Below are 16,915 nucleotides of genomic sequence, written 5' to 3' on the forward strand. Positions count from 1 at the left end.
TTTTGACGAAAAACACAAAGGTATTCAGATTATACTTACTAAGGACTTAATCAATATATTAAGACAACTCTCTTGAATCTCAGGGGGTACATTTGCAAAGCTTCTCTCAGACCAACACCTTGCAAAATGCTTTACAATCCACCTGTTAAAACAAAAGAATTTGAAATTAGAGAAACAAAAATATTTTCCATTATACTAATCATATTTTGATTTTCAATTATGTAAATTATATAAATTTGCGCTTTTAACTAACCCTTACTGTTGAGTTTATGAATTTTATGATAGCCTTCATGGCATCCCCCTTTATGTAAACATGTTTTAAACTCATGTTGGGTTATAGGTACATACTTTAACATAGCTAACCATTGTTCAGTTAAAATACAACTGATCCCTAGCATCTTGAGTAATATCTAAATTGATATTTTTTCTCAATTGGTTCAATTAATTAAACATTAAATTACTTACATTGTGCCCAAGAAAATAGGAGAAATTTGAAATTGTCCTAAAGTTAGTAGAACAACAAAATTCCTAAATTAATAGAATCAGCCGTACTTCCGATCACTTACTTCATGCAGTCAGCAAAAAGACTTTCCACTCCAACTGAATGAGCAATAATCAGACATTCTAGAATAGATGCCGACCTTCTGGGAATAGGCTAAAATTAACAGAAAATACAGCACTTACCCTTTTTCAACTTACAGAGGCTAAAAGTATTTGTTTCATAAAGATGATCTGATTTCTATACCTAAACTATAGAATAAATATATTTAATTCAAAAATGTGCTACTATTTTAAAATCAAGTATCATCAATAGTACTTTTATAGAAAGACTGAGCTCTTTAAGCTGCCAGAATGCAAACAACTTTTATTTAAATTTCTTTTAGTTTAAATATTTATTTTAGCAATAGTGAATTCTAACATATCACATTGCAATTCAACCATATGGTCTAATCTGCTTCCTAAAGTATAAATATAACATGTACAATGAGAGATCCTATATTGACAACAGATAAAAATCAGGATTTTAATTAAACCATAATTTCAGAGTTTTTTATAAAGCACATATATAAAAAATGAACTAAAACAAACAAAAAGTATAGATAGAAGTAGTAAAAGCTACCCCATTGCTATTAGTGGTAAACCTCTGGGCTATATACTGTCCATGCCATATACATTTTCAGCTTTGGTACTATGTTCCTAAGCACATCTATTGCTCAATTAAGTTGAGTTCAACTTCTCATTAACATTTCTTAACTATGGTTTTGGATTTATAAACCAAAATTAAGTAATCATTAATTTGTATTTTCATTCTCTAAATGTGTACTTCTGAAGAACCGTATTCTCTGAGAAGAGCAAAAGCTTCTTGAGATATGCCTCCAGGAAAGTCCTGTTAATAGGGTCAGTAATTTCCAACTTTTTAAAATGAATTCTTATTCATTTGATTTCCTATTCATTAAAGTATTACATTAAAATTTATTTAAGAAATTGAATGTGAAATTTTGCTTTGCATATTAATAATTTAGTTATTTCATTTGGGATAAATGAAAGGGATTATCTTATTTCTTCGATTATTCCCTTAAAATTATTTAAATTGTCCTAAAATCAGAAATGGCTATCATTATCATTTATAATGATAAAGTTATCATTATGTAATGATAACTCTACTAAGTTAATACTTTGGTTTCCTAACACACATCAGATTACAGTATGAAGGGCAACCCGGGTGGGAAGATACCAGAGTAAGAAGCTCCAAGGATTGGTCTCCCCACCAAAGCAACTATTGAGCTGGCAGGAACTGTCTGAATCAAACTACCTTGAAACTCTGGAGTCTAGTGGAACACTTGCAGCATCCGAATAGATGAGAAGCCTTGTAAATTTTGATAAATAGTGGTGAATTTCATCATCATATATAGCCATTGCCATCCTTCATCCCCCAACCTTGTGACAGGCAACTATAGGAACTGCAGCCCATGTTCTTGGTATGTCTTGCTGGTACCAGGGTAGGCAATGAGGACCTTGTCCTTCAAAAACTAGGGGTGTATGGTTTGATTGCTGATTACTGCTTTTGATCACTAGAGGACCACCATGGAGGTTAGCCAATGCTTCAGCTTCTATAACCTGAAGCAACAGAAAAGTCTTAAAAGATACAGTATCTCCCCCAAATTCACACAGACCGAAAGCAGAATAGTGACTATGAGATGCCAGAGGGGAGAGGGGAATGGAGAGTTATTGCTTAATGAGTACAAATTTCTGTTTGGGATAATGAAAATATTCTTGAAATAGTTGTGAAAGTTACAAAACGATGTCAATGTTCTTAATGTGACTGAATTGTATCTTAAAATGGCTAAAATTATTTTTATGTTGCATATATTTTGCACAATTAAAAAAATTAGCATGAGAGGAGCTACTGGTATAGGCATATTTTACAGCCTAAAAGCAACCAAAAGTCTAAAAAAATTGTAAAAAGTGAGCATAAGAGTTAAAAAAAAATCCAGCTGTCTAAATTTTATTTAAAAATGGCCAACCCTACACAACACAAACTCCAATAAATGATGCATAAATTTTTAAAATATTCCATAAAAATTATGAAAATACAAAATAAATTTGCTGCTTAAAGCAGAACCTGACAAACTACAGCTTAGAAGCCAAATCAAGTTCATTACCATTTTTGTAAAGAAAGTTTTATTGAACACTGACATGTTCATTTTGTTCACACATATTGTCTATGGCTTTTACTTTACAATGGCAGAGTTGAGTAACTGTGACAGAGACTGTACGGCACACAAAGCCTAAAATATCTGGTCCCTTACAAAAAAAGTTTGTTGACCCCTGGCTTAAAGGGATAACTTTGGCTCTCTCAGAATTTTATTTATGCGGATATGCTGATCCCCAAGCATTTTTGTAATAAGATAACTGACCTTTAGTCATTTTGAAAACCTGCTTGTAAAATTTGGGGGGACATATTTAAAACACTGCCTAAATGATGAAATTAGTAGAAAAAAAAATGTTTTAAAACCCACCATTATCCTAATAAGTAAAGTTCAAAAATGTATTCACGTAAAAGGCAGGATCATGGAGTCAATGAAATGACTGACGCTTCCTTGTCAGGAGTTTGGGAGCCAGCTGCACATCATATTATACCAAGTCTGCATAACCGTGGAATGTGTTATTATGGGTTTACTATATTTATATCACTTCCAAGTATTGCATAGTGGAGATCTAGTAAAATAGTATGTATATTCAAAAATAAATTTATAAAAATATATATTATTAAAATATATAAAGCATAAAGTTTAAAAGATCAAGCCAATGAGACTATGTTAGATTAAATGAAATAAAGGGAAGATAGTTTTCCACAAAATACCATATTGATAATTTTTAAAATATATCTTTTATAGTTTAAAATTTAAGAGAATTGCATATGTTTATTTTCCAGAGAACTATAATCTCCAGATGGTTTCTAGGCCAGATAAATCCTGAAACCCAGAGGGCCCAGCCTCTCCAAGAACATCAACTAGTTCCATCCCATCCCCCAACCCCATATTATCAACACTCCTTTCCAACATGAACAATTTAGAATAGGCATAGCCCAAATATCCCTAAAGATTGGGAGAAGGATCAAAGGAGAAGGAGTAGTTATAATAGAGAAAATAGGATTTAATAAATGAGTGTAACTGCTGAATTATTATACTGATATTTCCTTTAGTCTCCAGTGTGTTAGAGCAGCTAGAAGGAAACACCTGAAATTGTGGAATTGTAACCCATACCACACTCTGAAATCTGTTCTATAACTATTTGTTAAAATGTCCTTTGAATTTATTGCTTTTTTCATACATATTTGTTATATTTCACAATAAGAATGTTTTTAAAAATAAAGTAAATTATTGAAAGTGAACTACTAGAAGCTACATATAACCCACGTATACACACAAGCACATAAAAAAAGAGAGGCAAGGGTCAAATCAAGGACTATCCCTGAAAGAGATTATTTTTTAAAGTACTAGACAGATGTAATTGGTTATTGAGAAAATCAGCTCAGAATAGGAACTATGGTGATTTGGAGCTATGTATCCCAGAAAACCATATTCTTAAACTTAATCCACTCCTGTGATGTGAACCCACTGTAAGGAGGACACTTTGATAAGGTCTTAATCCTATTACCTGGTAATAGGATTAATAAACAGAATGAGATTCAGATAGAAAGAGAAAAAGCTACAGAGGAAGCAGCCAGAAGCTGATGTTAATGGAACCAGAAAGAGAACGCAAAGGCCAGGAGAGGCTATCATGTGCATTGCCATGAGGTTGAGGAGTCCAGGATGAAGGATTACCAGGAGCCAGCCCCAGAATGCCAACCTCTGGGAAGAAAGCATCACCTTGATGATGCCCTGATTTGGAATTTTCCTACCCTTAAAACTGGGAGCTAATAAATTCCCATTGTTTAAGCCAATCTATTTTATGGTATCTGCTTGACCAGCCAAGTAAATTAAATAGGTACTAACAAAAAATATTTTTTCCCAATTAGTGCTTTCAACCATGCCTATCAAATTACCCCCTTTACTGTCCCTTGATGACATTATGGGCAAATTCTAACATTTTCTCATTACTTTTGGTTATTGAGATTCAATAAAGTATGGTTTAAACAGCAATCTCATATCCGATTTAAATCTCTCCCTCTCCATTACCAATGAGATTCTTGGTTGGGGTTATCTGAAAGAGGGAGTGATATGTAGTCTAACTCCTCTGAAGGTAGGCTTTGGAAGGCTGACGGAGATGTCCTTGGCTTTGCTCTAATTCAGGTGGCCCCTCCTGATGTAGTAGTGGCTTTTCTGGGAGACATCAGTATATAAAGAATTGACCAGTGGTTCATGAGCCCCATGCCTCTGTAGGTGGGACAAATGTCATTTGGCCCTGTATTAACCTTTGTGTTCTTTCATGGAACCACTGAAGTCCTTTTCCTCCCTTGTGGATTATGTGTAATTGGGGTGTGGGGTGAACTCTTTGTCCTTTTTCCCTTATACAACAATAACTATATCCCTTTATCATTAGGCTAGTGTTGGTTTATCCTGCCAGTTTTTTCCCTTTAGAAATCTCTATGTTCAAGTATGTTTCCACTGGTTTCTGAGGACATATTATAACCTCTCCCAAGAAATCACTTATCTCTTTCTTTTTTCCTTTGATGGAAGTGCCAGAGTGGACTAATTTTTCAGACAAGGTAGATGTACATCTGTGAGATGAGAAGACATATCTCCTCACTGCAGCTACTCCCTATCTTTCTATTTTATTTGTGATTAATTGGGATCTCCTTCCTTGCTTTCACTTGGCTGGGGAAGGAGAAGAAAAAGCCTTTCACAAGAATTCTCCATTTCCCACAAATCTGAGGATACCACACACTTCTCTCCTTCTTTCAGTCCTCTTATTTACAGGAGTTGGAATGAATTAAAGGTAGCTGAGGGTTTTAACTATTTCTCAGTAAACATTGTGGGGTAAGAGGAGGGGTGCTGAATCAGTTGGTCTAGCTTTTTCAGCACTTCAGGTAATTAAAAAACAAAAAGAGCACCTCTTTTTCTTCAGCTTCAACTTATAGGGATATAGGAAAAGTCCTATCCAACATAAAATTCTACACTTATAAGTCATTTAAATTATTAAAATTAATCTAATCAGAATTCATACAATGCATATCATTACCTCTCAAGTACCCAATAAGAGGTGAATACTGAAGTAAACAATTCTTTAAGATTTGTTTTTTGCTGATTATAAAGTAATACATGCTAATTGTAGAAAATTTAGAAAACACACAAAAACATGACTAAGAAAATAAAAACCTATAGTGAAGAGGGTAAATTAATATAATGTATAATCTAAGAATAATGTACAAAATGGCTTTGAAATGCATAGTATGGGATGTTTTTTTAATTGCTGTATTAGCATATATGTATTTGATGCAAAATTTCTCATTTTAATCATTTTTGAGTTGGCAATTCATTGGTATTAATTACAGTCACAGTGTTGTACTACTATCCCCACAAGCTATTACTAAAACGTTTTCATCACTCCTAACTGAAATTTTACTATGGGACCTTTTTTTAAAACAGTAAATTTACCTTTTTATAAACTAAGAGCAAAATAGTACTTCCTATACATGCCTGGGAACACAGACAGGTAGAAGAGAATTACATTCAACCCAAGTACATGCTATAAAGAGAAAGAAGTTTATTTTCAGAGAAAAGAACCAATGAAGCACTGTGCCCTCTGATAAATGAAGAAGGAAACCCTGGTTCCTGACTTCCCTTCTCCTAGTCCCAAACTCTTGAGTCCCAGCTGTACACTTCACCTATGAATTATATAGTTTACTCCTATATCCTTTCAGCTAACCCCTGTGATGGTCAGGTTCCTGTGTCAACTTGGCCAGGTGGCAGTGCTTGGTTGTCTGGTTGGGCAAGGGCTGGCCTGTCTATTGCGGTGAGGACATTTCAAGGACTTAAATCATGACCATGTTGGTTGCATTCACAGTTGATTGCATTTGCAATCAGCTAAGGGGAAAGTCTTCCTTAATGAGTGATGCTTAATCTAATCACCAGAAGGCTTTTTAGGAGGATTCAGAAGAGACAATCTTCCTGCTTCAGCCAGCCAGCCTCTCCTGAGAGATCACTGAGGATCTTCATTGGAGCTGTCAGCTCGCAGCCTGCCCTACAAATCTTGGACACTTACATCCCCATGGTTGCCTCTCCTGACAGTTTGTTGAGGATCTTCATTAGAGCTGCCAGCTCACAGCCTGCCCTACAGACCTGAGATTCTACATCTCCATACTTACATGAAATACTTTTATAAATTTTATATTTACAGATATCTCCTGCTGATTCTGTTTCTCTAGAGAACTCTAGCTAATACAGCTTGGTACAGAGAGTGGGGTGCTGGTGCAATTGGCAAATACAAGATATATTGGAATGGTTTTCTGGGGATGGATAAGGGGAAGAATTTGGAGGAACTATGAGGAGCCTGATGGAGAAGGACTGGATTGCTTTGAAGAGACTGTTGGTATAGATGGAACCACTGCCAGTCTGGACAACTGGGAACAGAAAAGGGAGAATGTGGAGTTTGCAGAGTGAGAACCTTGAAAGCTAGGGCCTAAAGCCAAGAAACCTTAGGCCAGGTCATCTAATGGGAGTACCTTCCACAATGAGTGATGATTAATTTAATTTGCTGGAGGCTTAAAAGAGAGCTCACTACAGCACAGCCCAAGCAGCTCAGCATACCTCATCTCCACACTCATAGCTCAGTCCAGGCGTTTGGAGATGCAGAAAAGAATCGCCCCTTTTCTGCATTGGAAAGCTGTTGGAACCTAGAAACTGGAAGAGAAGGCCAGCAGACATCGCCCTTTGCCTTCCCATGTAAGAGAAAACCTCAGATGAAAGTTATCTGCCTTTCCTCTGAAGAACTGTAAGTTTTTAACTAAATAAATCCCCTTTTATTAAAAGCCAATTCACCCCTGATGTGTTGCATTCTGGCAGCTTTGGCAGACTAAAACAACCCCCTACCCCAATTTCACTTTGCTTAAAATAATATGAATTGGTTTCTGTTTTTTTTTTTTCTGCAAGCACACCATATAAGTGATTTTTCAACCGGAGTTCTCATTAGTTGCAATGATTTATTATTTTTAAGATTCAAACTTACTATCAGAATTAGAAATTTAACAGGTAATAGTGGGTAACTTGAAAAACTAGGTAGAAGATTTCTGAGACAGTAATTACCTTCTGAAAGAAGTTACAGTAATCTCTTCTTAAAATATAGATTGCTACTTCTTTTAATCCTTCTAGTCCATACATATCAGCCATATTGAGTATCTGGCTAAAATAAAAATAGATGCATGGCTATTTCTTCAGTTTAAAAATCAAGGCATAACACACAGTAATTACTTGACAATATACAGTCTGTTTAGAAAAAATAATAATTTGAATTATTTTAATTCTAACTTCTTTTGCCGTACATAATATATGCTTTATGGATGATAAAAATACACAGGCCAAAGTTTGAAAGCATTGTCACATGAGTTGATTAGTAGAGAACAGCAAGAGGTAAATATGGAGATGTTTCTGCCAATTTCCCCTTACATTCTCAGTGGCATATAGAGCAAAGTCCATGAAACTATCTGCTTCCAAGGAGGCAAAAGTTACACAACTTTTTACAACAAATTTGCATAATAAAATTTGAGGGAAGGGGCAATTCATGGACTCTTATTATATTGAAACTATCTACAAATAACCTAAGGTTGGAGATAGCATCCAGTGATTCAGAGAGTTTCCTTTGCTTCTTACCTTTGGCAAGTATTCCTGAACACATGCTTTAGGTACTTAGGAAATCTACAAGTCCTGAGAGCACAACAAAATTTCATATTTTTCCAGTGGAAAAAACTTGAGCACTCCAATCCCTGTGACTCAGGGTATTTTTTCCCAAGAAACATATTTATTCAATTTGTAGTTAAAGCAATGAATATTTAAAATTAAAAGTAGAGCTTTCATTTGATGTTACAAGAGAAAGAAAGGGGGAGGACATGAAGAAGCTGGGAGTATTAATATCACCCTTTCAGCATGATATTAGCAACTTAGATGGAACTTTACAATAAAGCACTTAAGAACCACATCAATGTTGCTCTATAGGATGCCTAAAAGCCAATCATTAATTTTCCAAAACAAAAATAAGATTCTTCTAGCAAAAGTCTAATAAAGATTTTTCCTCCTCTTCTATTTTTACTGTGAATTGCCAGATATCTTTTCTTCTACATAAGTATAGTGACTTGCTTACTTGTTTTCAGACATTCCCCAAACATGCACAAGGTACAGCAAAATAGATAACAAAGTTTCTATATTAAGGACACTTCACAACATAGTTCAACAAAGCAGAGGCTTTAAAATATTAACATTTTTATAGACAAAGTCATTAAAAAGTAATACATACCCAACATTAGCTTTGTCTGGAAAGTCCAAAGTTCCTCCATATATAAAATGCATCATAACATTCATTTCTACACGGTTTATACTAAAGTATAAAAGAAAATTCAACTCAAATACAGAGATAAAGTTTAAATGATATCAACAATATATTCTTCTTCTATAAACTTTTAGCCAAGATAAAATTCTTCTCACATATATCTGAAGAATATGTTCTTCAAATAATATCCACACATACACATTATTATAAAGAAGTATAACTGCAGATAAAGATTTTTATGTTATTAGGATATTATCAAGTCATTGATTATTTATTGAGCATCATCTATCATAGACTTTTAGAATGAGAACAGACCTGAGAGGTAATAGGCCAACCTCTAGCTCATTTAAGAAATCCTTTCTTCCGCATCTCTGACAAACAGCTTTATAACCTTGCTTTAGATGGGCAAGTCTATTCACTAGAAAGATCCTTGTTATACTGTACAGATATCTTAGTTTGCAAAACTTATCAAAGGGCTCTAGCTTAGCCAACCTCCTCACTGCAAAAAAAATTTATAATAATAAGGATGTGACTTAAGAAGTAGTCTGAAGTGATAACCTTATGTCTCACTGACTATTGGATCTCAGACTCTAAACTCATGACCTCCTTCCTCTTCCCCACCTCTCCAAACACCCAAAATTCGCTCCTCTTTCTGTTATTCCTATCTTGTTAATAACACTGTTATAGGGCTTCTTGTATCTTGTCCTCTATTCCTCTATACAAAATGGAATAAATTATCTAGTTGGTGGGCTGTTTTGGTTTGCTAAAGCTGCCAGAATGCAATATACCAGAAATGGAATGGCTTTTAAAAAGAGATTTATTAAGTTGCAAGGCCATGAAAATGTCCAAATTAAGGCACCAACAAAAGGTTACCTTCACTCAAGAAAGGCTGGTGCCACTTATCCACTGTTGGTGGGAATGTCAAATGGTGCAACCACTGTGGAAGGCAGTTTGGCGGTTCCTCAAAAAGCTGAATACAGAATTGCCATATGACCCAGCAATACCATTGCTAGGTATCTACTCAGAGGACTTAAGGGCAAAGACACAAACGGACATTTGCACACCAATATTTATAGCAGCATTATTTACAATTGCAAAGAGATGGAAACAGCCAAAATGTCCATCAACAGACAAGTGGCTAAACAAACTGTGGTATATACATACGATGGAATATTATGCAGCTTTAAGACAGAATAAACTTATGAAGCATGTAATAACATGGATGGACCTAGAGAACATTATGTTGAGTGAGACTAGCCAAAAACTAAAGGACAAATACTGTATGGTCCCACTGATGTGAACCGACATTAGTGAATAAACTTAGAATATGTCATTGGTAACAGAGACCATCAGGAGATAGAAATAGGGTAAGATAATGGGTAATTGGAGCTGAAGGGATACAGACCGTGCAACAGGACTGGATACAAAAACTCAGAAATGGACAGCACAATACTACCTAATTGTAATGTAATTATGTTAAAACATTGAATGAAGCTGCATGTGAGGTATAGTGTTTTTTTTGTTTTTTTCTCTATTATCATTTTATTTCTTTTTCTGTTGTCTTTTTATTTCTTTTTATAAATCGATGCAAATGTACTAAGAAACGATGAATATGCAACTATGTGATGATGTTAAGAATTACTGATTGTATATGTAGAATGGAATGATTTCTAAATGTTTTGTTAATCTTTTTTAATTAATAAAAAAAAAAGAAAGGCTGGTGCCATCTGGAACACCTGTCTGCCAGGAAGACAGATGGTTAATACCTGCTGGGGTCTTTGACTTTTGGATACCTCTGTCAACTAAGAAGGCACATGACAACATCTGCTAGCTTTCTCTCCGAGCTCCTCATTTATAAGGCTTCTCTATTTTCCTTCTGCATCTCCAAAGGTCTCTGGCTGTGTGGGCTCTGAAACTTTTCCCAAAGTGATGCCCCCTTAAAGGGCTCTAGTAAGCAACCTACCTTGAATGGGTGGAGACTGATCGCCATGGAAACCACCTAATCAAAAGGTCCCATTCACAACTGGGTGGGTCAAATTTCCATGGAAACAACTTAATTAAATTATATCCAACCATACTGAAGCAGGATTAAAGAACAAGGCTTTTCTGGGGTACACAGCAGTTTCAAACTGGCACATGGACATTTTGTGTTAAGCTCTCTGAGTTTATTTGGCACCTTAAAACGGGACTGGGTTCAGATGAGGTCGCAGGTAAGACACTCACCCCTTGGAAGGGACTCTATGGAAGGGAAAGAAAACAAGAGCTAGGTATGTAAAATATGGGTGTTCTATACGAAAAATAGCTTGGAACGATAGTGGCCATGATGAGGAAGTTTTAGCTTGGACAAGGTTATTCATCTGAGAAGCACCCTAGAAAAAGAGAGGATCCTAAATACCTCAAAAACATAGAAACACATTTTTTAAATTGGTATATTAAGGCATTAAAAAGAATCAGTGGTTCTAAAATAACCTCGTTAAAATATTCCCTACCAAAAGCCAACAAAAAAATTTTAAAAAGGAGATGCTGAGACAACTGAAAAGGACTGTAGATAAACTGACTTGACTCCTTTTATATCCTCCTTTGCCTAATTACTCTGAATTTATTAGCTTCTTTATCATTTACTCTTTTATCTGGAAGATGAGGAAGAAAAGGAAACTAGACAGATGCCCTTTAAGGTTAGACTCACGATAGACCCTGGCATTCTGATCACGACCACATTTAACCTGTAGTCAAAGGCAGAACTCAAAAGCATAGTTATTTATAGAACTTATCATTCCTTGGGGTACATATGATCCACGGTTAGCAAACCTTTATCACCTTGTACACGTTTGGTCTGAATCTCATCTGCTGAATCCTGGAAGGCAAAAGCTGAATGGACTGACCCAGAAATTGGCATCCACAATAAATCTGGGGGTCAAACAGGCCTGAGAATTAGGGTAAAGCTTCTACAGGATTACATATCAGGACAGAGAAAATCTTAAAAGTCTCCTCCACAAAAATTGATGGGAAAGCTTAAGCTTCATATTAAGCCATCAACTTCAATGTGTTTCATCTACCAAGAACAAATTCTGATGAAATTTAAGAATGAAACAGGAACAGAAAGCCAGCTCTGTTATATAAACTAATGAGGTTTTTATTTCTACGTTTTATGTTTCTGTGTTTTGTTGTCTGACTTGAGGCTAAAAAACTTTATATTAAATCTATAAGGTTTCAATTTGTGTCAGTCATTATGTTTGATGTATGATAGTTTCTTACTTCTGGACAGTATTATCAAAATAATTTATAAACTTAAAAGGACTCTATTCAAATTGGCTTAAAGACAAATAAGCACTCATACATAAATTAATACTCCCAAAAAATTGAGGAAACTGAACTTCTATTATTTCCAAAGAAAAAAGTATTCACAGAACTACTATAAAATGTCTTTTAAAAATTCAAGTTCATTCCAAAGTTAAAGGACGCACAGCAACTTTTACTGGTGGAACCCATAAACAAACGTGTGCCACGAGCGCCACCTACTGGGCAGGATAAGAAAAACAGAACACAGAGATTTCACAGAAAAATCTTTCAACCTGTGGGGTCCAACACCCAGGGAAATCTGACTAAATGCCCAGACGCCAGCAGAAGATAACGGATCACGCTCAGAAAATTGAAAATATGGCCAAGCCAAGGGAACAAACCAACAATTCAAATGAGATACAGGAGCTGAAACAACTAATGCTGAATATACGAAGAGAAATGGACAACCTCTTCAAAAATGAAATCGATAAATTGAGGGAGGACATGAAGAAGACATGGGCTGAACAAAAAGAAGAAATAGAAAAACTGAAAAAACAAATCACAGAGCTTATGTAAGTGAAGGATAAAGTAGAAAAGATGGAAAAAACAATGGATACCTACAATGATAGATTTAAAGAGACAGAAGATAGAATTAGTGATTTGGAGGATGGAACATCTGAATTCCAGAAAGAAACAGAAACTATCCGAAAAAGAATGGAAAAATTTGAACAGGGTATCAGGGAACTCAAGGACAATATGAACCGCACAAATATACGTGTTGTGGGTGTCCCAGAAGGAGAAGAGAAGGGAAAAGGAGGAGAAAAACTAATGGAAGAAATTATCACTGAAAATTTCCCAACTCTTATGAAAGACCTAAAATTACAGATCCAAGAAGTGCAGCGCACCCCAAAGAGATTAGACCCAAATAGGCGTTCTCGAAGACACGTACTAGTTAGAATGTCAGAGGTCAAAGAGAAAGAGAGGATCTTGAAAGGAGCAAGAGAAAAACAATCCATCACATACAAGGGAAACCCAATAAGACTATGTGTAGATTTCTCAGCAGAAACCATGGAAGATAGAAGACAGTGGGATGATATATTTAAGTTACTAAAAGAGAAAAACTGCCAACCAAGACTCCTATATCCAGCAAAATTGTCCTTCAAAAATGAGGGAGAAATTAAAACATTCTCAGACAAAAAGTCACTGAGAGAATTTGTGACCAAGAGACCAGCTCTGCAAGAAATACTAAAGGGAGCACTAGAGTCAGATACAAAAAGACAGAAGAGAGAGGCATGGAGAAAAGTGTAGAAAGAAGGAAAGTCAGATATGATATATATAATAGAAAAGGCAAAATGGTAGAGGAAAATATTATCCAAACAGTAATAACTCTAAATGTTAATGGACTGAATTCCCCAATCAAAAGACATAGACTGGCAGAATGGGTTAAAAAACAGGATCCTTCTATATGCTGTCTACAGGAAAAACATCTTAGACCCAAAGATAAATATAGGTTGAAAGTGAAAGGTTGGGAAAAGATATTTCATGCAAATAACAACCAGAAAAGAGCAGGAGTAGCTATACTAATATCCAACAAATTAGACTTCAAATGTAAAACAGTTAAAAGAGACAAAGAAGGACTAAGAAAAGGAACAATTAAACAAGAAGACATAACAATCATAAATATTTATGCACTGAACCAGAATGCCCCAAAATACGTGAGGAATACACTGTAAACACTGAAAAGGGAAATAGACACATATACCATAATAGTTGGGGACTTCAATTCACCACTCTCCTCAATGGACAGAACATCTAGACAGAGGATCAATAAAGAAACAGAGAATCTGAATGTTACTATAAATGAGCTAGACTTAATAGACATTTATAGGACATTACATCCCACAACAGCAGGATACACCTTTTTTTCAAGTGCTCATGGATCATTCTCAAAGATAGACCATATGCTGGGTCACAAAGCAAGTCTTAACAAATTTAAAAAGATTGAAATCATACACAACACTTTCTCGGATCATAAAGGAATGAAGTTGGAAATCAATAATAGGCGGAGTGCCAGAAAATTCACAAATACATGGAGGCTCAACAAAACACTCTTAAACAACAAGTGGGTCAAAGAAGAAATTGCAAGAGAAATTAGTAAATACCTAGAGGCAAATGAAAATGAAAACACAACATATCAAAACTTATGGGACACAGCAAAGGCAGTGCTAAGAGGGAAATTTATTGCCCTAAATGCCTTTATCAGAAAAGAAGAAAAGGCAAAAATGCAGGAATTAACTGTCCACTTGGAAGAACTGGAGAAAGAACAGCAAACTAATCCCAAAGCAAGCAAAAGGAAAGAAATAACAAAGATTAGAGCAGAAATAAATGAAATTGAAAACATGAAAACAATAGAGAAAATCAATAAGACCAGAAGTTGGTTCTATGATGAAATCAATAAGATTGATGGGCCCTTAGCAAGATTGACAAAAAGAAGAAGAGAGAGGATGCAAATAAATAAGATCAGAAATGGAAGAGGAGACATAACTACTGACCTCACAGAAATAAAGGAGGTAATAACAGGATACTATGAACAACTTTATGCTAATAAATACAACAATTTAGATGAAATGGACGGGTTCCTGGAAAGACATGAACAACCAACTTTGACTCAAGAAGAAACAGATGACCTCAACAAACCAATCACAAGTAAAGAAATTGAATTAGTCATTCAAAAGTTTCCTAAAAAGAAAAGTCCAGGACCAGATGGCTTCACATGTGAATTCTATCAAACACTCTAGAAAGAATTAGTACCAACTCTCCTCAAACTCTTCAAAACAATCGAAGTGGAGGGAAAACTACATAATTCATTTTACGAAGCCAACATCACCCTCATACCAAAACCAGGTAAAGATATTACAAAAAGAGAAAACTACAGACCAATCTCTCTAATGAATATAGATGCAAAAATTCTCACTAAAATTCTAGCAAATCGTATCCAACAACACATTAAAAGAATTATACATCATGACCAAGTAGGATTCATCCCAGGTATGCAAGGATGGTTCAACATAAGAAAATCAATTAATGTAATACACCATATCAACAAATCAAAGCAGAAAAATCACATGATCATCTCAATTGATGCAGAGAAGGCATTCGACAAGATTCAACATCCTTTCCTGTTGAAAACACTTCAAAGGATAGGAATACAAGGGAACTTCCTTAAAATGATAGAGGGAATATATGAAAAACCCACAGCTAATATCATCCTCAATGGGGAAAAATTGAAAACTTTCCCCCTAAGATCAGGAACAAGACAAGGATGTCCACTATCACCACTATTATTCAACATTGTGTTGGAGGTTCTAGCCAGAGCAATTAGACAAGAAAAAGAAATACAAGGCATCAAAATTGGAAAGGAAGAAGTAAAACTATCACTGTTTGCAGACGATATGATACTATACGTCGAAAACCCGGAAAAATCCACAACAAAACTACTAGAGCTAATAAATGAGTACAGCAAAGTAGCAGGTTACAAAGATCAACATTCAAAAATCTGTAGCATTTCTATACACTAGTAATGAACAAGCTGAGGGGGAAATCAAGAAACGAATCCCATTTACAATTGCAACTAAAAGAATAAAATACCTAGGAATAAATTTAATTAAAGAGACAAAAAACCTATATAAAGAAAACTACAAAAAACTGCTAAAAGAAAGCACAGAAGACCTAAATAGATGGAAGGGCATACCGTGTTCATGGATTGGAAGACTAAATATAGTTAAGATGTGAATCCTACCTAAATTGATCTACAGATTCAATGTAATACCAATCAAAATCCCAACAACTTATTTTTCAGAATTAGAAAAACCAATAAGCAAATTTATCTGGAAGGGCAGGGTGCCCCGAATTGCAAAAAACATCTTGAGGAAAAAAAACGAAGCTGGAGGTCTCGCGCTGCCGGACTTTGAGGCATATTATGAAGCCACAGTGGTCAAAACAGCATGGTATTGGCATAAAGATAGATATATCGACCAATGGAATCGAATAGAGTGCTCAGATATAGACCCTCTCATCTACGGACATTTGATCTTTGATAAGGCAGTCAAGCCAACTCACCTGGGACAGAACAGTCTCTTCAATAAATGGTGCCTAGAGAACTGGATATCCATATGCAAAAGAATGAAAGAAGACCCATCTCTCACACCCTATACAAAAGTTAACTCAAAATGGATCAAAGATCTAAACATTAGGTCTAAGACCCTAAAACAGTTAGAGGAAAATGTAGGGAGATATCTTACGAAACTTACAATTGGAGGCGGTTTTATGGACCTTAAACCTAAAGCAAGAGCACTGAAGAAGGAAATAAATAAATGGGAGCTCCTCAAAATTAAACACTTTTGTGCATCAAAGAACTTCATCAAGAAAGTAGAAAGACAGCCTACACAATGGGAGATAATATTTGGAAATGACATATCAGATAAAGGTCTAGTATCCAGAATTTATAAAGAGATTGTTCAACTCAACAACAAAAAGACAGCCAACCCAATTACAAAATGGGAAAAAGACTTGAACAGACACCTACCAGAAGAGGAAATACAAGTGGCCAAAAGGCACATGAAGAGATGCTCAATGTCCCTGGCCATTAGAG

General features: G+C 35.4%; 1 protein-coding gene across 2 annotated transcripts in view; it reads right to left on the reverse strand.

Annotated features, from left to right (window-relative positions):
* BTBD8 (BTB domain containing 8) overlaps positions 1-16,915 on the reverse strand; it is a 152,458-nt gene that overhangs the window by 25,065 nt on the left and 110,478 nt on the right. For both annotated transcript variants that reach the window (XM_077120281.1, XM_077120280.1), the window contains exons 6-9: positions 8,953-9,033; positions 7,749-7,845; positions 567-655; positions 40-142 (exon numbers count right to left, since the gene is read on the reverse strand). In XM_077120281.1, the coding sequence (XP_076976396.1) occupies positions 40-142; positions 567-655; positions 7,749-7,845; positions 8,953-9,033 (370 nt within the window). The remainder of the gene's footprint in view (positions 1-39; positions 143-566; positions 656-7,748; positions 7,846-8,952; positions 9,034-16,915) is intronic.

The sequence above is a fragment of the Tamandua tetradactyla genome, chromosome 11 (assembly GCF_023851605.1).
Source record: "Tamandua tetradactyla isolate mTamTet1 chromosome 11, mTamTet1.pri, whole genome shotgun sequence".
In the NCBI taxonomy this organism is placed as follows: domain Eukaryota; kingdom Metazoa; phylum Chordata; class Mammalia; order Pilosa; family Myrmecophagidae; genus Tamandua; species Tamandua tetradactyla.